This window comes from Pleurodeles waltl, chromosome 2_2 (genome assembly GCF_031143425.1).
Source record: "Pleurodeles waltl isolate 20211129_DDA chromosome 2_2, aPleWal1.hap1.20221129, whole genome shotgun sequence".
In the NCBI taxonomy this organism is placed as follows: Eukaryota; Metazoa; Chordata; class Amphibia; order Caudata; family Salamandridae; genus Pleurodeles; species Pleurodeles waltl.
In genome coordinates, this window is record NC_090439.1 from 832749021 (window position 1) to 832774275 (window position 25255).

Here is a 25255-nt window from a genome sequence, read left to right on the forward strand (position 1 = left end):
ATGACCAAAGTTCTACCACTGTGGAGTTACAGCCTGGGCATAAAAGTATTGGTCATGGAACCCATGGAGTCCAGTGCCCTTAAGAACTGATAGGCTGAGCTGAGGTAAAAGAGAAGAAGGGGAAGGCCACTTATGTGGTGGACCTCAAGACCCCCAGATAACCCTATAGGGTGCTTCACATCAATCGCCTCAAACCACAGTTTCAGAGGTCTTAACTCCTGAACAGCAGAGTGACTGTCACCAAGTGTTTGAGTAGTACTCTTCTCCTTTACTCCTGGGTTTACCCACATGTGTACCCATGGTGTGGACACAGGGGACAGCCTCTCTTTCAAGAATGAATATTGCAGCTTGTCAGAAAAGGTGAAGGCCAGCATCAAGAGAGAAGTCTTTAAGATGCTGGAGTTGGGGGTGATGGAACCCTCCAGTAAGCCCCTGGTCCAGTCCTCTGGGTCTGGTACCAAAAGCTGCCCCACTGGGCACCACACCTGAACGGAGGGCCTGTACGGATTATAAAGGGCTAAACTTTGTGACAAAGACTGATGCTCACCCCATACCCCAGGCAGATCAGCTCATTGACAGTACTTAGGTACCTTTGATCCTACATCAGAGAACTGACAGGTCACTCTAACAGGAGGAGCCAAGTAAAGGTCAGTCTTTTCGACTCCTGAGGGCCATTATCAGTTTATGGTGATGCCCTTTGGATTAAAAGAACACCCCTGCTATCTTCCAGAGGTTGTAGAACTAGGTCCTTGCTGGGCTGGAGGCCTTCTCAGCTGCCTGTCTGGATGACATATCTGTGTTCAGTAGCAGCTGGGAGAACCACCTTTTTTACTGCCAGGAAGTGCGTCAGGACCTGCAACAGGCAGGACTGGCTATCAAGGCCAGTAAGTGCCAGATATGGCAGAGGTCGTTGGTGTACCTGGGACACCTGGTGGACAGGGGTAGGAAAGGATGAGAGGGGCTCACACACTTCAAAGGGTAGTGGTCTGACACCACACAAAGGACTGATTACCCCTCGCAGACAGACTTGCAGACATGACTGGGTTGAAAGGGATACTTGTGCCTCTCAAAGTGTTTCTTTGAAGTCATCCCCTACATCAAAGGCACTTTTGGGTGTAAGTACTGGATCTCTGACCCCAAAAAGTCAAAAAATTACTGGACTTGGGAAGAACTCTGCTGGAGTAAAGACTGCTGTGCTGTAAGGATTGACACTCTGCCTCAATTGACTGTTCTAAGAAACTGCTTCTCTGCTTTTGCTGAGCTTCCATGCTGATCTCTACCCTGCCAAGGACACGGACTGGACACATCTCATTTGAACCCAGAGTGGCTCCAAGGGCTGGCTAGCTTGCCGCTTGGTCTTCTGCAGTCTCAGGGACATCAATGACTGTCTGCCCTTCTCCAGGTGCTGCTGGACTCTGCCATCTGGGAGTCCTACTCAAGCCTGAGGTGCGCCCTCCAATACTGGGCCTCAGAAGTGGGTTCCTTCAGCTGTTTCCAAATTGACACACCAGGGGCTTTGTGCCAAAAGAAGCAGACAAATAGCCCTCCAATGCTGAAGCAGTGGCACCTCGACTGACTGTGCGACTTGAAGCACACTGACAGCACAACTGAACATCGACGCAGCACGTGCATCGTAAAGGGGTTGTTCTGCTTTGCTTCAAACTAAGAGGAAAATGATGCCACGGAAAGCAGCACTCCTAGTTTGAGTAATTAATTTATTAAGATACCTCCCAGATATCAAAATAAAGCACATGAAAATATGAACGTGAGCATTTACCTTGAATGCAGTAAAACACATGTAAATGCTAAAGTACTCAAAGCAGTTAAACAATGTCAGGCATAAAAAGCACAATGCATCAACAATGAATACGTACAGCAAAGCTAGATAATTAAGAATAAAAATGCATCACCATGGGGATAGAATCCACCAACATCATCCTGATGCCAAAGTCAAGATGTGGAACCCTGGACAGGTGAGACAGGAGAAACCTTCCTGATGGGATTTTGTGCTGGCCAGTCCGTCCACCCCCAAAATTACTTCCTTCTGCATCAGAGCCAAGCATCCCCACCGTATATACCTTAAACCAACCCAGAGAGGAAGGTTCTGGCAACCTCATCCCCCTTCGCGTAAGTTATGAAATTCAAGTGCTGGCTATACTTGGTCTGCGTCGAAAACATGCAAAGGAACGGGCCCTGCCCGATGCGCATTCCAGAGGCAGAGGAGCAGCACTTTTCCGTAATGAAAACATTGAAATCATTCCCAGGCAAATAGTCTCTTAGGTCCACCATCGATATCCCCCATGTTATTTTCCTGCACGGTGCAACCTGGTGATGGTGAGAAGAAGCGAAAACACGTGCAGTGTAGAAAACAAGCTTTGTGGAAAAATACCTGCACCATGGATTTCACAGCATCTGAAGCGAAGCACAAAATAGAGTCAGTGGTCAAGATGGAGTCAGTAGTTAAATACAGATAGCATTACAGGGGTTCGCTACCAAAGGATTAATCAGCTGCGCGGGTTGTGCCGACGCTCGCTTCCATATACTGGAGCAACGACGACGTGGCACCTCCTCAGTTCCTCGCGGACATCGACTCTTACTCCATCCAAGGTAATTTGTCAGCAGGACCTGTCTGGATTCTGTAGCCGGCCTACCCTTTATTGCACTTTGGATTTGCACTGGTCCCTCGTGATCTCAAGTAATTTTTTAACTAGTAGTAACTTCTAAGCACTATTTTGAGCTTAATCTTTTAAAAAAATTATGTCGACTTCTACTGATTGGATTTTTGTCATTTTGGTCTTCTACTCAGATAAATATGCTCTATTTCTCTAAACCTGTCTGGAATCTTTTTGTGGTGTTTTCATTGTGTTACTGTGTGTGTGAGTTGCACAAATACTTTACACATTGCTTCTAGGTTAAGCCTGTAAGCTCAGTGCCAAGCTACCAGAGGGTTAATACAGGTTAATTTAAAGTGTGTATCTGACTTAGCCTGCCAAGACAGGTGGTTCCTGCTTGTACAGGGCGTATACTCTGACAACCAGAAACCCCATTTCTAACATAAACCAACTGCAGTTACAAGATCTCTCATCAGAATCAGTGGCATTGGTTAGCAAGAGCTTTGTGGGTTACACATACTACAGTACCATTTCTAAGGTTTGGGAGATGGAAAGCTGAATTTTCTGCCAAGCTCGATACCAGGAGTAATAATACAATCTAAGTGGCCTTGGGGCACAGAGATATTTCCTTAATCCTCACATTTCCTGGAGGTTATACCTAGGAAGTTCCCTTGCGGAAAGTGTGCTGTTGGTGGATAGGTCATGAAGGCATCCTCCAGAACGATCTGTGGCATGCATTTTATGATTTATACACGATAATCACTGATGTTTCTACAGCCCCTAAAACTAAACCATTCTCTAAACGGCTCATGTAAGCTTTACAGAGAAGAGAACTAAAATCCTTCAGGGCAGTGAGGCACACAGCAAAATAGCCATAACACCCCATCCCATAACCAAGCCTTAGAAAATCTGAAAAATCTTACTAGACATGCAGGTCTAATGACTTGAATAATCTACAAAGCCTAACTAAAATGCTGGTGACCCATACACATCCAAAATTGTGTGATCCTAGGCAAATATTTTATTTCACAGAGTTGCCTTTTTCTACATTATCACATAAAAAACTCTTTTGTTTGATTTAACATACTAAACCTTTGCTTCATGTATAGTAAAATATAACCCACTTACAAAGTACATGACCCCTGACTTCCTTCTTAGTTGACTAACACCACTATCATCAGGGTGAGGGCAGGAATGTTTTTACTTTCATAATTAAATCTGTCATTTATAATAAATATATTACTAAAGCATAGTGTGGTAAATCATAGTCATTTACAGACAGACGTTTTCCTTTGAAATGGCCACAAACTGTCCCACTGACTTGCAGTTTTACCAATAAAACTATAAATCTGATAATAATGTGTGGAAATCAGGTTTCAGCAAATATTATCATTTGCACATCACCGAGTAAAGCATTCTGATTTGATCCTATTAAATTCTGTTTTCATCTCACTTCGGAGTTATAATAAAGTGCTTTCCTAATTACTGATATCTATTTTGAAATATTTTTTACAGTTAATTTCAAGCTATATAATTTTATATGCCCAGCACAATTGTCAGACAGTTCACTTTTTAAAATCCTCTAACTTTGCAGTCACAGAAAAGAAAGTTAACACCAGTCTCTAGGACAAAATAAGCAGCAACTTGTATGAAGACATAAAGTGACATTCAACTCTGAACACAAAACAAATGCTACAAGATAAAAACAAGATTTAAATGCATCTTTATCGCTCATTCACATTCTAGATGAATGGAACATGTTCTTTGGCAGCTCCTGCTCTCTTGCTAGACCGGGCAAGTAGGCCCTAAAGAAAGCTTGTCCTGATAAAATCAGACTTGCCATAGCGAGTGGGTGAGTACATTTATCGAAGCCTGCCTTACCCATACTGCTTTTCACATTCCCTCTAAAAAAAGGGTATTAAATGGCTGCCATTGAGCACTCTTTTTCAGTGGATGCACACAACTTCTGCCCAATCAAATCCTGTACTTGAGGTAATCAATATATGGGTGAAGTTAAAGCCTAACAAAGTAATACTTCACTAAGCTTTTTTTCTGTTGATCACGGAAGGTCAAGCAACAGCTGCTCTTTCATGCCGACGAAAAAGTATTTCTTTTTTTAATATATTTTTGTAAAAAAGAATCCTTCCCAACAGGCAAATAATATGTTTTAAAAAATCAGCATAATCTCTTACACTGATACATTAACCCATGCATACACAAAGTTTTCCTAAAAAAGTCAAAGGCCCAAAATCTTTGGAATCTAACTATACATTTTTACCTAATTTTTTGAGATGGTGAAAGTGACTTTCTCAATTTTTTATATATCTTTGAAAAATCCCCAGTATGAACGCATACTGGATTGTTACTGGCCTTTACCATATGGTTGATGACATTAGGTGGCACATGCAGAGGATTATGACGTATGACGGAGCTTATTACGTAGTTATCATTAAGAATTATCCAGCAGAGTTGGTCACCACTACGGAAGTATTGCCATATAGAAATATCAACTATCAAAAAGATAGGCATCAGCTGCCTTAATGCAGTCTGCAGATGTCGAAGAAGAAGGCAGAACAAATGAGAAGGATGAATACAAGATGAATTCAGTGGGAATATTTCCAGTATGAGTTACATGATAGATCTAATAGACAATTTGATTATGGAGGGGATGCAAATTTAAGTGCGCATACAAGATTTTAGATTACATCATAAGTTCCACTCAAGCAATTGTAACAAGTATGCTTCTGGGAGGACCTCAACTGACTTTTCCATTCTTTTTTCAACGCAAAGACAAATCTGTGATTCAGTTCACAAAAGATACTTACAACTAGTGGGACTAAGGCGTCGCAAAGGTCTTGCTGGCTGTAGGGATTTGCGAATCATTTTCTTGTTTTCCATTAGTTTATTCATGACTGATATTCCACAGTTGGAAATAAAAAATATATAAGTAAAGATTGTTTCTACCGTACAAATTTGATCAAATATGTTCACAGTCCAAGAGAAACGCCGAAATTGTCTATAAATGCAAAATACATTGATAGCGCACATGGATTCCAACTAGTTTTGTGAAGGGTAAAACATTTACAATATTTACACTCATACATGAAATCACATCACACAACTTTTCAATCCATTTAGCTGAAACTCAAAAGATCCTGGTCTCATTCTCCTTATGATGTTAAATAGTTACAGGTTTAAATCGGTATCGACGTTGACTCTAGTTTCAGTTCTCAGACAACTGCTTCAAACTCTCTATGAATGCTTGGGAAATTTTGCAACAACGAATACAGAAGTTTCGGAAGAGGCAGATTTACACTATATTAAAGCTTCTTTGTGGAAATCTATTGTTTGCTGGTTCAGTTATCGACAGTCTTCATCTATTACAGAAAGAGTGAAACTTACTCGACTGTGACATTGGAAATGGTGCTTTTGTCAGATAGCAAATAAGTTCCGAGCAAACACTTATTCAGTCTGCCAATAGGCAAAATGTCACGCCAGAGTTTTGAGAATCAAAGGCCTATTTTTACATTAATCAAGTCCCGTCTACATAAAATACAGTGCAGATGCTAAGTCATTATTCATCACCAGATATTAGTTAACTAGAAGTTTTTCAGTCTTGCTTTGGTTGTCTGATGTACCTTTTATTACAAATTACTTAGGACATACACACAGTGGGCTGGGCTCTGCCGCAGAGAAGTATTCGTTGCACTAGAATCAGATGGGACACATTAACATTCATATGAGCAACGGGAGTTTAACGCACCGGACCTCCACCTTTATTATAGCTGTGCCCAAGCCACTACACTATTAGGGTTCGTGAGAGTTTACAAATAGCAACCGTGAAATATTTTGAAAAAAACACTATTTCTGTGGATGGAAAGGATACTCTCTGGAAGCCTTTAAGGTTACTACTAGGGTTATTTGCATTGGCACGCAAGTAGGTATATTGGGTAATATCCGATACAGACCACACTACAGAGGAAAGAATAGGACAACGATACCCCGTCCTGACATCCTAGAACAAAGTAAAGAACAAATCACACAATACACTGATATGGCACAGAGCGAATGTCGACACCCATCACGCTGCCGTGTGTCAAGAAACTACAGGGAAGGCGGGCACCAGGGATGCAACTAGGCCCGGCAGTTGAAGCCTTCAAGGGCCACTGACCACAATGATAGTTGCCCCAACGGGAGAGAGATGTATACCACACAGGATAACCTCTCCTCCTTTGTAGAGTTCTATACCACTCTATCCGTGGCCAGAGACTCTGTGTCGATAACAGAAATGGCAACGTATCTCAATGATTTCGCCCTACTGTGGCTATCCCAGGGTCAGTGAGAATCACTGGTCCAGCTGTTGACACTGGAGGAGGTGAAAGATGCCATACGATCCCTTCCTAATGGCGAAACACCTTAGCAGAATAGCCTGAAGGGTGAGTTTTGCAAAACCTATGCAGACTTACTAGCACTGCATCTCCATGCAATGTATGAAGAGGCCTATCACAAACAAACGCTCCCTCCCTCGTATCAAGAGGCTCTAATCGCTACATTATTAACGCCCAACAAACCACCTCAATCCTGCAAGTCATAAAGGCCGCTACCACAGATTAATACAGACACAAAAATATTAGCGAAAACCATAGTGAATAGACGATAACCATTAATGCCAAACTTGGTCTTCCCAGAACCAGGGGTGTGGAAGTTAATAAAATATCTACTTGTCTAAGGGACAGGTTGCTTCATAAATCTACTTGTTCCTTTGGTGCCATGTAGTGCGGCGACAAACTATGGTAGCAGTCTCACTGTATAAGAGCTCTGATAATAGCCTCTGATTATGCCAGGGCTAATACTATAGTAGGGCTTGAATTCAAGCAGTTTCCTTATTTTTCCACCTTTCCGCAGATCTATATACTGGGGCTGGAGGAAACAGTAAGCTATAGTTTCAAGGTTAAAATGCCTTTGAGTCTGTGCAAACCTACTACCTTGCATGTTTTAAGGATTTCACTAGCTGTCCCCTAATCTTCTCCATACCGAGAAAGGCTGGGGAAAAAAGTAATTGGAGGGAAAATGAACTAGTAAACGGTTAATAGATTTTTGCATGAGCAAATCTACACATGCACATTTGCTCATGATATATAATACAGTTCACAAATATTTTCTAGATGTTCTTCTGTAAATTCTTGTGAATTCATGAAAGCCATAATTCTTCACCGAGGCAAAGACATATACCATGGGTGCAGTATGCATAAACACGTTTTACTAGCTGATGCTTCAAAAAATTGGTACCTACAATTTTGCAGTAATTTAGCAAAAGTTTTTTTTTCCTGGTTGCATTTTTTTCCTGAACATTTTATTTTGAAAGCAAACAATCAGCAATCTTGATTACAAGCCAATCAGAGAGCATTCTGGGAGCATTATTCCTAGCCTCATATTGTTCAACGTTTAAAAGATGGGAGTACATTCTTTTACTGAAACCACTGTCAGTTGTGCAGTCCGAGATTACCACTTTTTTTTTTTTAAAGTTCTCTCCCTAATAATATAGGCTTTGCATTAATGAACCATAAATATAAGTTCAAACAGCATTAGCACATTGACATAAATATTACCTCAACTGCAGGCAGTTACCTTTCCTTTAAACTGGCAGCCAAAGAGTTTGTGCTGCAGAGTGTTGGGCCTACATGTTCCAAGGACAAAAATAAATGTGAACACTTGTTGGCCTTGACCTCAAAAATATGTCCTGAGTGTCGGGCTATAGGAATTCCACACTCCTGCAGACAAACCTGGTTTTATAAAAAACACGATCTACAACACAAAATCTAAGAACATTCTTATTATTATTGCTCTACTTAGACCCCTCTACGGCACCAGCAGTAGAGCTACTGGACACTGCCAAAGGCTTTGACTCTACAGAATGGAAGTACCTGTTCACCATACTTGGTCGCATGGGCATGCCAGAAATATTTCTCAAATGAATAAGATTATTGTATACTGCCCCAGTGGCTAGGGTACAAGTCAATGGCTACATGACGGACCTAATGCAGGTGTGCTGCGGCACTCGACGAGTGTGCCCCTTGTCACCGATCTGATTTGCACTAACTCGAGAGCCTCTGGCATACATAATTCACCAACGCTATGCAGAAGCTGTGCTGCATTTCCGCTTACGACCCATCAGTGTCTTGCTATACAAGGATGACATGGTGTTATTTTTACGGGATCCTGGCCTACACTTAGCGCCTATTCTCAGAGAATACACTCGGTTTGGTTGGTATTCAGGCCTTAGCATAAATTGGGTAAAATAATCGTACTTTTCCTGACACTGAACATAGTACCCCACGCAATAGAATTTTATTTAGAATGGAATGCTGACTCCATCAAGTATCCAAGTGTCTGGATCCACAGAGACCCCAAACGAATTATCCATGAAACTTATGGTAGGACAATTTCAAAACTGGGTGAACAGGTAGCCTGTTGGTCCAAGATGCTGCTATCTTAGGCGGACAGAATAGCACTTATGAAACGGATAGTACTTCCCAGATCCCTTTACCTTTTTTTCTTTTTTTTTTTAAATATCCCATTCATGCTCCCACAACATTTTTTTAAAACTCTCAGATCCCACATTATAACACAAGCCTGGGCTAGGAGCAACCTAGAATCAGCTGGTACACATTAACACTCATATGAGCAACGGGAGTTTAACGCACCGGACCTCCACCTTTATTATAGCTGTGCCCAAGCACAATTTGCACACTACCGATACACCCCACACAAATATATACCTCACATCGCTATGGTGGGTGACGATGCACATCCTCTCTCATTTAACACTGTTCTGCCACATAACCGCCCAATGATGGCACCATCATTGACTGCATGGTGACAACTTGCAGCACAAGTCAAGAAAACTTCCATTATAAGCACCTGCACTCCCTCTGCAAGACCATACAGACATATCAGTCACTCAGAGAATGGGTGTGCTTGCTGTGTTGGAGAAAGCCAGCTCCAAATCCCTAGGAGATCTTTACCCAACAGGAAAATGTATTGCACTGACTGACCCTGCCTGCCCTACTCATCAACCATCACTACTGACTTTCACATATTACCCTCTTCGGACAACTCTAAAGGCCCTATACCCCTCCTTCCCGACAGAACCCCCGATGCTGGGAGCGCTCCAAATCTTATGAATCAGTCCCACACACCGCAATCACGTGACATTATTATATGACACTGCCCAAAAAGACGATACACATACCATGACCATAGCTCTAGACAGATGGAATGCTGTCCTTGATACAACCCTGACTGCAGACGACTTGAGATTCTGTTGCACACTTACGGTAATGCAATTTGGGCACAAAGCATTTCAAATACTTACAACAAACATACTACACTCCTGTCAGACTGATGAAATATGGATGGCAAGAGAATGTTAACTGTACTTATTGTGGCACGCTTCAGGCTGACTTTCTCCACTTAGCATGGTTATGTGCCCCTATCCAGCAGTTCCGGATCAAAATAGTATAAGACTTATCTACAATGACTATGGAGCAACTAACTTGCACCCCCCCATCTCTGTCTACTTAGCCTAATCAAACCGCTACAAACCGCAAACTGCAAACTGCAAATTTGTAGCGATGGCACTTCTGCTAGCGAAAATGTGGGCGGATATGTTCTGGTGAAAGAAGTTGACTCCGAACCCTCTACAAAGGATACTAGACATGACCTACTGCAAAGAACAATTAGATATACATCCTGAGGAACTGCCTTAAACATTGAGACCTGGGGACATATGGGATCTGCCCACTACATATCTCTTGAGAACCCCAGCTAACCTGTAAGCTACTATATACAAAGGGGACTGTACCTGGCTGGGGATGGGAGTGGACCATCTGTCTATGTCAATACTAATGATGCTATCCCACAATGTATTTATGTTGGATGTCTCTGGTACTGATGGCACATCATCTGTATTTGGTTATACACCATAAAACAAAATTAATAAAACATACTTTTTTTTTTTTTTTTTAACTAACCACATTGGGCAAAAAATAAGCATCACCCTTTCACCAAATTCATTAAAAACTCAACCCTTATGCTTCCTTAACATATCATAGAAACAGGAAGTCTGAGGAAGGCCAAGGGTAAAAGTTTGCGTTTGAGAGAATCCAGGCTGAAGCAATCCACGTTTATGATTGTACACACCATGCAGACTCTCTGATCCTCTTTTGATAAGATTCAGTGGAATTCTCTCCTTCACAAACATTTGCATGCAATCTAAGACCTGCTCAGTTTATTTTTATTTCATGAAAAGACTACATACATTTTAAGCAAATACAATTTCAAGATAAACAATAATATTGAACTTCTGAGGTGTATTTGCACTAAATCTGTAATCTGTCCACCCTAAACTGTTTTTAAAAAATCCCAATGAGACCAGCAGTGGTTTATGTTCCTGTTACCAGGAAATAATGACGGGAGAGCTGCCATCCAAGGACAATCTTTTACTGTTTTAACAATAAGTCACCCAGACCTACCAGGAGTCAAGGATGTTTATTTTGTAGGACACTGTATTAAGACTTGGAAAGAACGGTTTGTTGCGGCAAATGTGTGCTAAGCATGATTACTTCTTTTAGCTTAATGGATTACTGCTGAAAGGTAGATTTCACAAATACTTTAAGCAAGCACTGACAAAGCCACTAATATGGAGTTTTGTAAAAGGGCCAATGCTTTCTTATCCTTTATTCATGCATAGACAGAAGATAAAATGTGGCTAGTAGAGGTGAAATATTTTTGCACACATTACAGGTATAGCGTGGCAGCAGCTCAAGTTTGACTTACAAAGTGAGATTATTTTAACAAGGGAATGACTTCTGGTATCCACTCTTTATATGTTTTTGTAATTTGACTAAAAGGAGGATAACTATGAGACAATTTAAAACTTTGCTGTTAGTTGCGACTGGCCTCCTGCACTCGGCTGTTATGTGAAGCAAAGCAAACCTTGAAATACATATTCAAAATGTGCTTGAACGTAGTAAGCTAGGTGAATAATAATACAGCTAAATAAATATAGAATTTAAAAGTACCAAATTAGGTTCAGATACAAGGACATAATATTAACAAGTAAAAGAAAAAAAAGAAAATCGATTCGACAATGGTTATTAAAATCTAACTGTTTACATGAAAAATGCTATAAGGCATGTGTTAACATCAGCAGTATAAGCCTTGAAAAAAGAAACCTTACTTCTGCATGTCTGATTGGGAGTTAGGGACCAAGGTAACAATCTGCAACCGTAAGTGGTAGGACAGAGGTTGGAGATTTGGTTTGGTAGTACTTATGCCTTTCACATTAACCCCTTCACTGCGGGCGTCGGCCACTGGCCGACGCCCGCACTACCTCCCTGGTGAGGGTCACGACCAGTGGCCGACACCAGGGAGGGGGTTAATAAATCCTCGGGTGCGTCGCACCCGAGGATTTATTTGTATTTTTTTTATAACCCAGGGAGACACGTAAGCTTACGTGTCTCCCCCCGCCCCTTTGTGACGTCAGCGCGCCGCGAGGTGCGCTGACGTAACAAAGTTGATTTCCCCATCGGAGCAGGAAGCAGCCTTGCAGCCGCTTCTTCCTCAGATGGGGAAAACGGCCTTCCCCACGTTCGGGAAGGCCTTGTAAGAAAGGGGAGAGTCTCCCCTTTCTTACGAGGCCTTCCTGAAAGTGTTTCCTGGCCCCCGGTCGCAGCTGTGCTGCGATCTGGGGCCAGGAAACACTTTCCAGTTTCAGGAAGGCCTCGTAAGAAAGGGGAGAGTCTCCCCTTTCTTACGAGGCCTTCTGAAAGTGTTTCCTGGCCCCCGATTGCAGCTGTGCTGTGATCGGGGGTCAGGAAACACCACTAGACGCCAGGGATTTCACTGGGGGGGGGGGGGTCGGCCCCCTCGGAAAACGGGTGCAGGTAAGGTGGCCTCTACTGTTGCACGTATCTCACACACACCATTGATTTTGTGACTGTCTACGTAGGCTAGTGTTTTAGAGCAACAGTTTAGCCAATAACAGAGATGGCATCTTGATGGATGACTGCTGCCGGCACTCGGGTTATAGAGGACAGCTCTGACATAGGATCAGAGACTGAGACATCAAATACTGAGACAGCATCTGAGGGATAGGACAATGGCGCAGACTCTGGGAGTGATTTTTCAGTCGGAGAAGTCCCATTCGATAACTCCTCTTTCAGTACATTATGAGGGAGGTGATGAGGACAGTCCTGCTGTCCCTTCGCAAGCTGTTTGTGCAACTGGGTAATAGTGGGTTAGCCCAACCCAGAGAGCAGGTGAATGCGGCGGAGAGAGAGAGAGAGAGAGAGAGAGAGAGAGAGTGCTCTCTTGGGAGCTCCCCAATTTAGTTCAGCCCCAAATTCCACCGCCCAAATCGTATTGTGGAGACATCAAAATTATCTATGGCAAAACAAACTGGTTTTGTACGGCAGGCACCGGTGTTTTTGGTCCTGGGTTTGGCGGCCATATAGAGAAACACACTAAACCCAAACATTTCTGGAAACTAGACATTCGGGGGAGTCCACAGAGGTGTGACTTGTGTGGATTCCCCAAAGTTTTCTTACCCAGAATACCCTGCAAAGCTGAAATGTTGAATAAAAACTCTATTTTTCTCGCATTTCTGTCACACAAACTACAGGAATATGCTGGGATCCACAAAATTCCTACCACCCAGTGACTCCTCACCTGTCCTGATAAAAACACTACCCCACTTGAGTACCTACATCTAGTGCCTGCGTCAGGAATGGATCACCCCAGAGTCAACAGCTGCTTCATGTAAGGACCAACATTGACCGTTGTGTGATCTATTCCTGTCGCGGGCACCAGGCCTACCCACACAAGTGAGGTATCATTTTTATCGGGAGACTTGGGGGAACGCTGGGTGGAAGGAAATTTGTGGCTCCTCTCAGATTCCAGAACTTTCTGTCACCGAAATGTGAGGAAAACATGTTATTTTAGCCACATTTTGAGGTTTGCAAAGGATTCTGGGTAACAGAACCTGGTCAGAGCACCACAAGTCACCTCATCTTGGATTCCCCTGGGTTTCTAGTTTTCAAAAATGCGCTGGTTTGCTAGGTTTTCCCAGGTGCCGGCTAAGCTAGAGGCCAAAATCCACAGGTAAGCACTGTTTTCTATGAAAAAATGTGATGTGTCCACGTTGTGTTTTCGGGCATTTCCGGCCGCGGGCGCTAGGCCTACCCACACAAGTGAGGTATCATTTTTATCAGGAGACTTGGGGGAACGCTGGGTGGAAGGAAATTTGTGGCTCCTCTCAGATTTCAGAAATTTCTGTCACTGAAATGTGAGGAAAACGTGTTTTTTGAGCCACGTTTTGAGGTTTGCAAAGGATTCTGGGTAACAGAACCTGGTCAGAGCCCCACAAGTCACCCCATCTTGGATTCCCCTAGGTCTCTAGTTTTCGAAAATGCACAGGGTTGGTAGGTTTCCCTAGGTGCTGGCTGAGCTAGAGGCCAAAATCCACAGCTAGGCACTTTGCAAAAAACAGCTCTGTTTTCTGTCAAAAAAATGGGATGTGTCCATGTTGTGTTTTGGGGCATTTCCTGTCGCGGGCGCTAGGCCTACCCACACAAATGAGGTATCATTTTTATCTGGAGACTTGGGGGAACATAGAATAGCAAAACAAGTGTTATTGCCCCTTATCTTTCTCTACAGTTTTTCCTTCCAAATATAAGAGAGTGTGTAAAAAAGAGGTCTATTTGAGAAATGCCCTGCAATTCACATGCTAGTATGGGCACCCCGGAATTCAGAGATGTGCAAATAACCACTGCTCCTCAAAACCTTATCTTGAGCCCATTTCGGAAATGCAAAGGTTTTCTTGATACCTATTTATCATTCTTCATATTTCAGCAAATGAATTGCTGTATATAGAATGAAAACCAAGTGCAGGGTGCAGCTCATTTATTTGCTCTGGGTACCTAGGGTTCTTGATGAACCTACAAGCCCTTTATATCCCCGCAACCAGAAGAGTCCAGCAGACAAAATGGTATATTGCTTTCAAAAATCTGACATCGCAGGAAAATGTTACAGAGTAAAACAAAAAGAAAAATGGCTGTTGTTTCCAGCTCAATTTCAATATTTTTTTATTTCAGCGGTTATTTTCTGTAGGAAAACCTTGTAGGATCTACACAAATGACCCCTTGCTGAATTCAGAATTTTGTCTAGTTTTCAGAAATGTTTAGCTTTCCGGGATCCAGCATTGGTTTCACCCCCATTCCTGTCACTAACTAGAAGGAGGCTGAAAGCACCAAAAATAGTAAAAATGGGGTATGTCCCAGTAAAATGCCAAATTTGTGTTGAAAAATGTGGTTTTCTGATTCAAGTCTGCCCGTTCCTGAAAGGTGGGAAGATAGTGATTTCAGCACCAGAAATCCTTTGTTGATTGCATTTTCAGGGAAAAAACCACAAGCCTTCTTCGGCAGCCCTTTTTTCCCCATTTTTTGGGAAAAAACGAATTTTTCACTGTATTTTGGCTATTTTCTTGGTCTCCTCCAGGGGAAACCACTAACTCTGGGTACCATTAGAATCCCTAGGATGTTGGGAAAAAAGGACGCAAATTTGGAGTGGATAGCTTATGTGGACAAAAAGTTATGAAGGCCTTAGTGCAAACTACCCCAAATAGCCAAAAAAGGGCTCAGCACTGGGGGGGAAAAGGCCCAGCAGCTAAGAGGTTAAGAAACATTCTGTAGATGAAATAACCCAGCAGTTTGAGTCCCAACGCTGAGGCAGGTTTTGACATCTCAAGCTGCTCTTATAACTAAAGAGATCTTTCCTATTCACATTGACCTTGAAAAAAATCTAAAACCGTTTAGAACTGCAGCGAAAACTCAAAATTAACACAGTTAACTCTTGGTCATTCAATAGTTACAGCTAACCAAGACCCGAATTACCTTAAAGATAGCTGTTGTTGACAACCTTGGAGAACAATCAAGGAGTTTGCATGCCAGAGTAGGTGGCTAGCTAAGACAAACGACATTGTACTTTCACCAGCAGATAACATAACTAATATGCCAATGTACAGATTATTTCTTTCCAAGCGCCAACAGGGGTGGGTGGAGAGTATGCCTAACCTGTTCTTAAAAGGGATAAATCCTGACAGGTTTCCTTTTACCCCTTTCACAGCACTACACTCTTACTCATTTGGAAGATTGGCCTTCTGACACATAAAATTCAAGTTGGGCATCTTGTAAACGCCAAGACGACTAAAGCTTCCTTTGAATACTGAATCTCTGCTGGCATTGGTAAATCCTGCACCTGGTGCCAAATCTAGCTCCCATATACTAGAAAGACATTTTTCATCCTTCTAGTAAATAGTCAGGTTCCTACTGGGGCAGGTGGGAAGATCGAGTCCAAGAAAGCAGACCCAGGTAAGTCAAGGTGATTTGTATGATTCCTTTTACAAATTATCTGCAGTGCAGGTAAGTCTCCCCTAAGTCTCGCATAAATCAAGCAAGCCTTTGGAGCTTGAGGGCAGCAGATAGCATCTGAACAAGTAATTAGCTTCTCTATAGCTCAAAATAATTATTAGACTTATTTAAAGAATAACAGTTCACGTCTCCTAACTCTAGAATGAATTGAACTAGTCAAAATGAATATTCTGATCTGTGTGTTGACACTAAATAGGTATACATTAAAAGTATCATTAATAGCAGCAACATGACAATACTTAAAATAGGACATGATTTAGGAAAGTGAAGCAGCAACCACAAGAAGTAACCTGGCAAAGCCAATAAACTACTGGGACATAGACCGGAGTACAAAGATTATAAAGAAGCAATGGTGATAAACAGCCATGTTTCAATCCGCTTGTGAAATGCAGACAGACCATGCCGGCTTCAAAGTGTAAACTAACACTAGCAAAGATTCCACCATATTATTTTAGCAACATGAGCGTTTTTTCTTAGAATAAATGTTAATGGAAAATCAGTCCCCAAGACAATATGCTTTACCTGTGCAAAAATGCTAGAAAAAAACGGGACCAATTATATATTTAATGAATAATAATGATCTCACATCAAAAAGCTTGTTTTACTATAATGGCCATAACTGTATGGCGCTCAGGAGTAACTTACCTTAAGATCACCAGCAAAAAAAGGACTACATACAGGAAGCCAACATTTTGGTTTCCAAGTTGAGAAATGGGGCTTAACCAAAAATAATTTTCACATGATCTATAAAAAGGGCATGTTTCTGCCCTCACAAGCACTCCTGACTCATAAGCAGAGGTTCACATCACAGGATAGGCTCATTTAGGTTTCCACCTTTAAACCTACACAAAAGAAAATCAAAGAGATAATGAACAAATTTTAGCACATACCGTCATCTAGTGCTGTTAAGCTGAAAACCACTCCTTTTGCCTTCAAATGATGCAAAAACTTGAAAGATGAGGGTTTATTAACTTCTATAATATACAAAAATTAGGTGGATTGATTGGCTTTACTCCACCCGAAAAGGTACGAAGGACGCTAATGAAGAATGCTGAGATTACGTACAGTTTATAACATCTTGCTACTCATATTATATTCAGTGACAATATTGCTATTGAGCCCCATGCTACAGTGTCGGACTTAACATTAAATCTATGTCGGTATATAATGCTTCATTTTTCAAAATATGGAAATGAATAGTTTCAAATACTGAATATTTTTATAACTATGGTGATCCAGCAATTATCTTTCTGGATATCAATTTAGAATCTTTAATGCACACACAGCCACTTATTTATATATAAGTTCTAACCACACTTGGATACTGATCCTGAAGAGCACAAGCATTGTCTAAGCCGCATGATAGTCTGATTTCTAGATCTATAAAATGCACTTTACCACAATATCATCCCAAGTACGTTCAGGTTACTATCTTGGAAAAGTAAGATACACTCATTTGTTTTCATGCTTTCCTGCAGTCTTTACATAAAATTATTATCTAGAAATCACAATATATCAAGAATGATATAACAGGGGGTGTGGCCAATCAAGATGGTGGTCTAAACGCACCCGCACTGAGCTCCTCCTGGGCCTAATTCTATCCCACTGAAATCCCGAGCCCCATCGACCCCTGCCCGAGACCTCCACTTGCCTCAGTAGAAACATGGTACACATTGCGTAGCCTTAAGAGAGACTGGAGACCTTGAGGTGGGAGTAGTGGCATCCCACATATGCATATTCCCCCAGGCAAAATAGCGGCTACTCACGTCCTCGCCTGAGGCCTGTTCATACGCTGCAGCCTCCTTCAGACATGCATGGTGCTGGAGATCACACCACCAGTCCGAACGTGAAGTACCCAATGCCAGCTGCCCGAGACGAGAGAGCGGCGGTTTGAGCAACGGGGAAGAACCGAGAGGGCCTTGTGGTGCAGGAGGTCAGGAAGCAGGGCGGAGGACCAGAAGAGGAGAGCGTCAACTTTGAGGCATCCCAGTGGAAAACCTCAGACCATTCTAACGAGCATCACTCTGAGGCCTTAATGCCAAGAGAGTGACTCGCTGGGTCCCCGACCTCACAGCGGGAAATAGACTCCTGGCCTTGACTGCGACCACCAGACTTACTGCAGCATAGTCAGAAGGCTGCAATGGGTTCCTTGGGGAGGATCCAGACATTGACTGCGAAACCTGGTGAAGCAGTGAATCACCAATCCCCTGTAGAGAGCCTTTGAGTTACTGGGCCCCGGAGGAGCACTGGGGGCCCGAAAGCGACACCACCACCCAGAGTCGGACAGCAGAAGAACTCATCTTGTGAGGTCAAAGGTTCTCCCCCGTGGACAGGGTTTGACCTCCTGCAGGTGACTGAGCAAGGATGAGACTGGCTCCCCATAGTGCACTCCCATGTGCTAGGACCCACATATAAAGCACATAATGATCCAGCTGGAAGACTCAGGGTAAGAACGGGATTGAAAAGGGGCCCTTCCAGTGAGTATCCATAAAGGAGGTGGAACCTCCTGGGAACCTGACACATAAGGTCACCTGTCCACTGGAAGAACTCCCCCATAGTTGCAGTGACTATCCCTAAATATGGCTTTGCATTGACAGTGACTCTGGGGGAGACCCAACAATGTAACCCTGGCATGCAGATATCTTGTGTTGCAGAAGGGCCCTCTCCTCATTATCCTTTGCAACAAGTGGAGGGCTTGTCCTGAGGGGTCACTAGGAGAGACTAGACTGCCCCCTCCTCACCAGAAAGCGGACTGGTGACCTGCCAACAGAGGTGAAGTGAAGCCACCCTGGACTGGCCCATCTGGTGCAATGGATGTGGGGCCGATAGGGGGTCTGTCAGCTCCTGATCGTCTCATGTGACATGGCAAAAGCAAAGGATCCAAAACAACCTCAGGGAAGAGAGATAAAACAGTAGAGACACCCACCACTGAGGACACAGGGAACTCCACCTCCTGATAACGCTGACCTCCTGGCGGTGATTCAACAGCCTAGGAAGGCCCTGGAAACTAAATTTGGGGATGTATGTGTGGAGGTATTGTTGTTGAGACAAGAACTCCAGAATGGTGCAGAGTGACAGCAGGAGAAGATAGACTGTCGGAGTTTCAAAGATACCACGTATTCCCAAGGGAAAGACCTGACCGAAATGAAAGTGATCACTAAATATTGCTATGGAGGGTTGAAGATGCACAGAACTGGACGAGACTCAACAACCTCAGATTTGCGTGCTTTTCCAGAGAGGGCAGAAGGATCCAATGCGGTAGACGTCACGGCAGGCAACTTTTTCACCTATTGTGTGATCGACCAAGGACATAGGGCACTCGCTACTAATCCACCACTGGGTGCCCCTTGAGAACAATCATTGCACACTTCCTAAACTTCCACAAACAAGATGTAATACTTAGAGAAGGGCGACAGTTGGGGACAATTAAGTATGACTCCTCACTATCATGATGTCCCCTGACTATTTCCTGGAAGTTCAGAAACAGAGACGTACTTTTGACCAAGGTCCAGGCAATGCAAACCTAGTATAAAACTCACTTTTCTGAAACCCTGGAAAGAGGCCTGAAGACGGCTGAAGAAGAGACCTTGCCTCCGTCCCTTGCAAAACCTACTGGAAATGCCCGGAGGGAGTGGTCTGGGGCCCAGACCCAAGAACTGGTCCTCAAAACGCAAACAAAGTGCCCCTGGCGGGGTGGTAGCTTAATCCCTGAAGAGGATTGTGAGGGAGGAAGCAGCAGGAGAGCTTCATACTCTGAGACTCTGAGGGTGGAAGATTGAGGACAGATAAACCTCATCCCAACACCGGCCACACCAGGGGGGGCAACAACTAGCATCAAAGGAGGAACAGGGTCGTAGCTGGGGCAGACACACCCCTAACTCTGAACTGAGGCATACCAAGTTAGATGAATATGAGAACATAAAGTTATGTCAGGGGTTTGATGGGGTGAGGGAACCCTAAACAGACGGTGACATTTTTCTGCCCTCCGGCTTACAAGGAGTGGAAGCGCTGATGTGGCCTGGGAGAGGAATTCCTATTCCCCTCCCACGGTCTCCCTCCCTTATTAGTTGTGTTAGAGTGAGTGAAGCGTGTGTGAGGTGTCTTGGAACAGTGTGAGGATTGATGATAGGGAGATCAGCTGAGGAAGATGTCCCCATTTATCCTCTGACTCAACTCCGAGTCCCTGGTTGTGTGCAGCGAAATCCAGTTTAGTATAGATTTTCTGTGTTTACAACATGGGGGTGAAGGATGGGGTGGGCTACATACTGACCCAGTTTTCTTTGTTAGAAATGTGGGTTAATACGTGCGGTAGCAGAATAGTTTTGTTAGGGTTTGTTTCTTGTTTGTTAGTCAAGCGGAAAGGGCCATCAAATTGGTGAAGAATCCACTTCAATGGTATGACGGGTACTGATATGCTGCAACACAGATACGATGCACACCACTAACTTAGACCATGTGGGTCACTCTATTCTTATCCTGAATGTCAATGGCCTGGGTAACAAAATCTAGAGTAGTCATGTTGTAACCTAGATTAGGGGCATAAACCCAGATATGGTTCTCCTACAAGAGCCCCACATGATCTGGACCGAATGGCACTTCCTAGCCAGAGGGGCCTACACCACATTAGCCCTTGCAGGTTTTACCTCAGGCTCTCAGCTAGTAGCGATATTAATCCGGAAATCACCCCTTCAAGATTCAGAAGTTGTGGATAGATCCCAATGGAACTTATGACACAGTTCAGTGCCTTTGGAAAGGATGGATGTTACGATCATTAGTGTCTACGCACCCCAGCATCTTCAACAACTTACCTTAGATAAAGTAATGGGTATACTGTTGGAAACAGAGTCCTCGCTTGACATCACAGGGTTGAGAGGTATTCCAATAATTATATGTGCCCTGATGTAGACAGATCTGGCACCACACCAAGTATGCCCAGAGAAATGCCACGATCCCAATTTCTAAACATACTAGGACTATCTGACTTATGGCGCCGCCATCATCCGGCAAGTAGTAGCAACTCTTACTTCTCCAGGATGAACAAAGTATTTTCTAGATTAAATTATATCTTCACCCCAAAGGGAGAGGTGGAGGTGATTTAATGGGAAGAATATCTGGCTAGGGGGTGGTCTGACCACTCCCTGCTTTGGCTTTCACTGGGACGAAGAACCTGGGTTCGGGGCCGGGGTAGAAGCAGCTGAATTCATGGGAACTACAGGATGAGAACATCTCGCATGAGGTCGGAGTCAATACCAAACTCTACTGAGAATAGAGAATCTGTTGTCTCTGCGGTGGTTCGGTGGGAGGTCTAGAAGTCAGTGTTAATAGACCAAGTCCAAAATATATTTGCTTTAAAAAAAAGAGAAAGTCACGATAAAGGTGAAGGAACTTGAACTAAGACTGGCCAACGGCAGGTTGAGGCCTAGTAGGTGCCCCAAACAGCGAGGGTAAACGGTAAAACCAGTAAAATGGCTAGGGCAATAGCAGAAAAGTTTGCTAAATATTATGAAGGCCTCTACATGGAGCGCTCACTGGCTGAGTCGCAGCACATTGAGGACTATCTGGACACAGTGGCTTTACAGACACTCCCAACTGAGGACTACTTGGCCCTGGGTGAGGATCTCTCTCTTGCTTAAGTACAGGCAGCCATAGCAAAGGTGAATCGAGGTAAAACACAGGGACCCACTAGTCTCCTAGCAGAATTGTTTAAGAAAAATGTGGACATATTAGCTTCTTATCTGCTTAAGACATATTTGGAAACCAGAGAGGAGAGAATGTTCTCACAATACATGCACAAAGACACAATAGTGGTGATACATAAATCCGGGATACCGCCAATCTGTCTGCTTAACATAGAAACTAAGATCCTGGACTCAATATTGGCTACTAGGCTCTGTCTCCCCTGATCCACAAAAAAGATTCTGGCTTTATGTCCTGGCGATCAACTAGATTTAACCTTCCTAGACTCCATAATTGGCTAGCAGAGGTCCAGACTCAGCAGGACCCCCATGTATTGATATCAGATGCTGAAAAGGCCTTTGATGCAGCCCATTGGCCTTTTATGATGCATAGGCTGTGGAGGTTCGGCTTTGTCCACAATTGACGACGTGGGTAGCACTGCTCTACCGGGCACCACGGCCATAGTACAAGTTAATGGAACTCTCTCTGTGGAATTCCCCATTAGGAGGGGAACCTGTCAGAGTTGCCTCTTGTCTCTCCTCCTGTTCGCCCTCACGCTGGAAACTCTGGCTTGTATAGTCTGTGACCACCTAAACATAAAGGGCTTCCGCATCACCAGGTCACCTTGGCTGCACCTACTGAGGTGAAATACTACAGACTATTTAATGGAGTACGACAATTTAACTAAGTAAGACAGAATTTGAATACATGTATCATGATCCAATGGGGCTGACGGCATGCTGGAATGTGAGGCACGGTGCTCCCAACTGTTTTTTCTATACTACAAATATATGTTAACATATGCCTGTATTTAGGAAATCTCAAACTGTTTTTTAACTCCCTATACTGTCTATAGGCTCAGGCGTTGTCCTGGAATTTATAAGACAGCATGAAGCGTTACTCACAAGAAGCACAAATGTCAGTATTTTTCCGCTTTTAAAAATAAATACAGACAAGAAACATACTGTTTTCTGTCAGTATTTATCTGTAAAAATGGACAACTGGAAGTCTTACTAATAAAACAATCAGTATAATGTATCTGATGCCCTGAAAAAAAGAGATAAATGGGAAAAAGAAATGGGGGATCTACATGACTTGGACTGGGAGGCAGCATTGATGCATCCAAGAGAGGTGGCAATTAATACCAGTTCAAAAAACTCCACCAGGTATATTATGATTGGGCACGCATTCATAGAATTGGTAGAGTGATTTCCCCAGACTGCTTGAGGTGTAGGGGGCAGAGAAGGGACTTCTTCCAAACCGTTTGGACCTGCTCGGCCACACAACCATACTGCCAAAAGATAACACATGAGCTGGTTAAGATTGTAGGAGCATCACTGCTTGTTGAACCCAAATAGGTCCTTCTTAGTATACCTACTGATGTGGATGTCTCGCGTGTAAAACTGCCCTTCTGTAACCTGGACCTGGCCATCTGATGAGGGCAAACATTGGGGGGGGTGGGGGAGGGGTCTGAAACACCAAATTGCAAGAGTGGATGGATTTTATATATGGCGCAGAAAGAGTTACTTGTAAAATTAGGGGATGACCGCATAAATTCTAGAAGATTTTGGGCTGCCTATGATCTTGAGCTACTGGAAGATGGAAATAAGGCCCTATTGTAGGAGGCTGGCCTGGCTTGTAGTGGGTACCAGAGGTACTTACACCTTGTGCCAGGTACAGTTATCCCTTATTAGTGTAGAAGAGGTGTTTCTAGCAGCTTAGGCTGATAGACGGTAGCTATTGCAAAGCAGCTTAGGCTGAACTAGGAGACATGTAAAGCTCCTACTATACCACTGGTGTCATATTCACAATATCACAAGAAAACACAATACACAGAAGTACTAAAAATAAAGGTACTTTATTTTTATGACAATATGCCAAAAGTATCTCAGTGAGTACCCTCAGTATGAGGATAAGTTATATACACAAGATATATGTACACAAATCAAAATTATGTAGGTAATAGCATGAAAAGTAATGCAAGCAGTGTAAAGTTACAATAGATTGCAATAGGAGCACATAGATATAGGGGCAACACAAACCATATACTCCAAGAGTGGAATGCGAACCATGAATGGTCCCCAAACCTATGTGAGCTTGTAGAGGGTCGCTGGGACTGTAAGAAAACAGTGAGGGTTAGAAAAATAGCCCACCCCGAGACCCTGAAAGGTAGGTGTAAAGTGCACCTACTACCCCCAGAGAGCACAGAAGTCGTGATAGGGGGATTCTACAGGAAGAACAAACACCAGCAATGCAACAACAGTGGATTTCCGGACCTGAGTACCTGTAAGATAAGGGGACCAAGTCCAATAGTCGCGACAGTGTCGAGAGTGGGCAGGAGCCCAGGAAATGCCAGCTGAGGGTGCAAGGAAGCTGCCACCTGTTGGAAGAAGCTTGGAGTTCTGCAAAAAAGAAGAGAGCTAGGAACTTCTCCTTTGGAGGATGGATATCCCACATCGTGAAGAAGCTTGCAGAGGTGTTCCCATGCAGAAAGACCGCAAACAAGCCTTGCTAGCTGCAAGGGTCGCGGTTAGGGTTTTTGGATGCTGCTGTGGCCCAGGAGTGGCCAGGATGTCGCCACTTGGATGAGGAGACAGAGGGGGCGCCCACCAACGTAGGGAGCGCTCACAGAATCAGGCAGCACCCGCAGAAGTACCTGAACAGGCACTTAGAAGAAAAGTGAACCGTAGTCCACCCGAAGTCACAAAAGGGACTCCCACCACGCCGGAGGACAACTCAGAAGGTTGTGCACTGCAGGTTAGAGTGTCGGGGACCCAGGCTTGGCTGTGCACAAAGAAAATCCTAGAAGAGTGCACAGGAGCCGGAGCAGCTGCAAATCGTGCGGTACCCAGCAATGCAGTCTAGCGTGGGGAGGCAAGGACTTACCTGAAGAGTCACTGGACTGTGGGAATCACTTGGACACAGTTGCTGAGTTCCAGGGACCATGCTCGTCGTGCTGAGAGGGGACCCAGAGGACCGGTGATGCAGTCTTTTGTTGCCTGCGGTTGCAGGGGGAAGATTCCGTCGACCCACGGGAGATTTCTTCAGAGCTCCTGGTGCAGAAAGGAGGCAGGCTACCCCCAGAGCATGCACCACCTGGAAACAGTTGAGAAAGCCGGCAGGATGAAGCTATACAAGGTTGCTAGTAGTCGTCTTGCTACTTTGTTGCGGTTTTGCAGGCGTCCTGAGCAGTCAGCGGTCGATCCTTTGGCAGAAGGTGAAGAGGGAGATGCAGAGGAACTCTGGTGAGCTCTTCCATTCGTTATCTGAAGAATTCCCCAAAGCAGAGACCCTAAATAGCCAGAAAAGGAGGTTTGCCTACCAAGGAAGGAGGATTGGCTACCAAGAGAGGTAAGAGCCTATCAGAAGGAGCCTCTGACATTACCTGCTGGCACTGGCCACTCAGAGCAGTCCAGTGTGCCCCCAACGCCTCTGTTTCCAAGATGGCAGAGGTCTGGGACACACTGGAGGAGCTCT

The 25255-nt window shown here is 43.8% G+C and overlaps 1 protein-coding gene across 8 annotated transcripts in view; it reads right to left on the minus strand.

The window, feature by feature from the left end:
• Positions 1–25255, minus strand: part of C2_2H8orf88 (chromosome 2_2 C8orf88 homolog) — a 443912-nt gene that overhangs the window by 326035 nt on the left and 92622 nt on the right. For all 8 annotated transcript variants that reach the window (XM_069218970.1, XM_069218973.1, XM_069218974.1 and 5 more), the window contains one exon: positions 5438–5524. In XM_069218970.1, the coding sequence (XP_069075071.1) occupies positions 5438–5522 (85 nt within the window). In that variant the 5' untranslated portion in view covers positions 5523–5524. The remainder of the gene's footprint in view (positions 1–5437; positions 5525–25255) is intronic.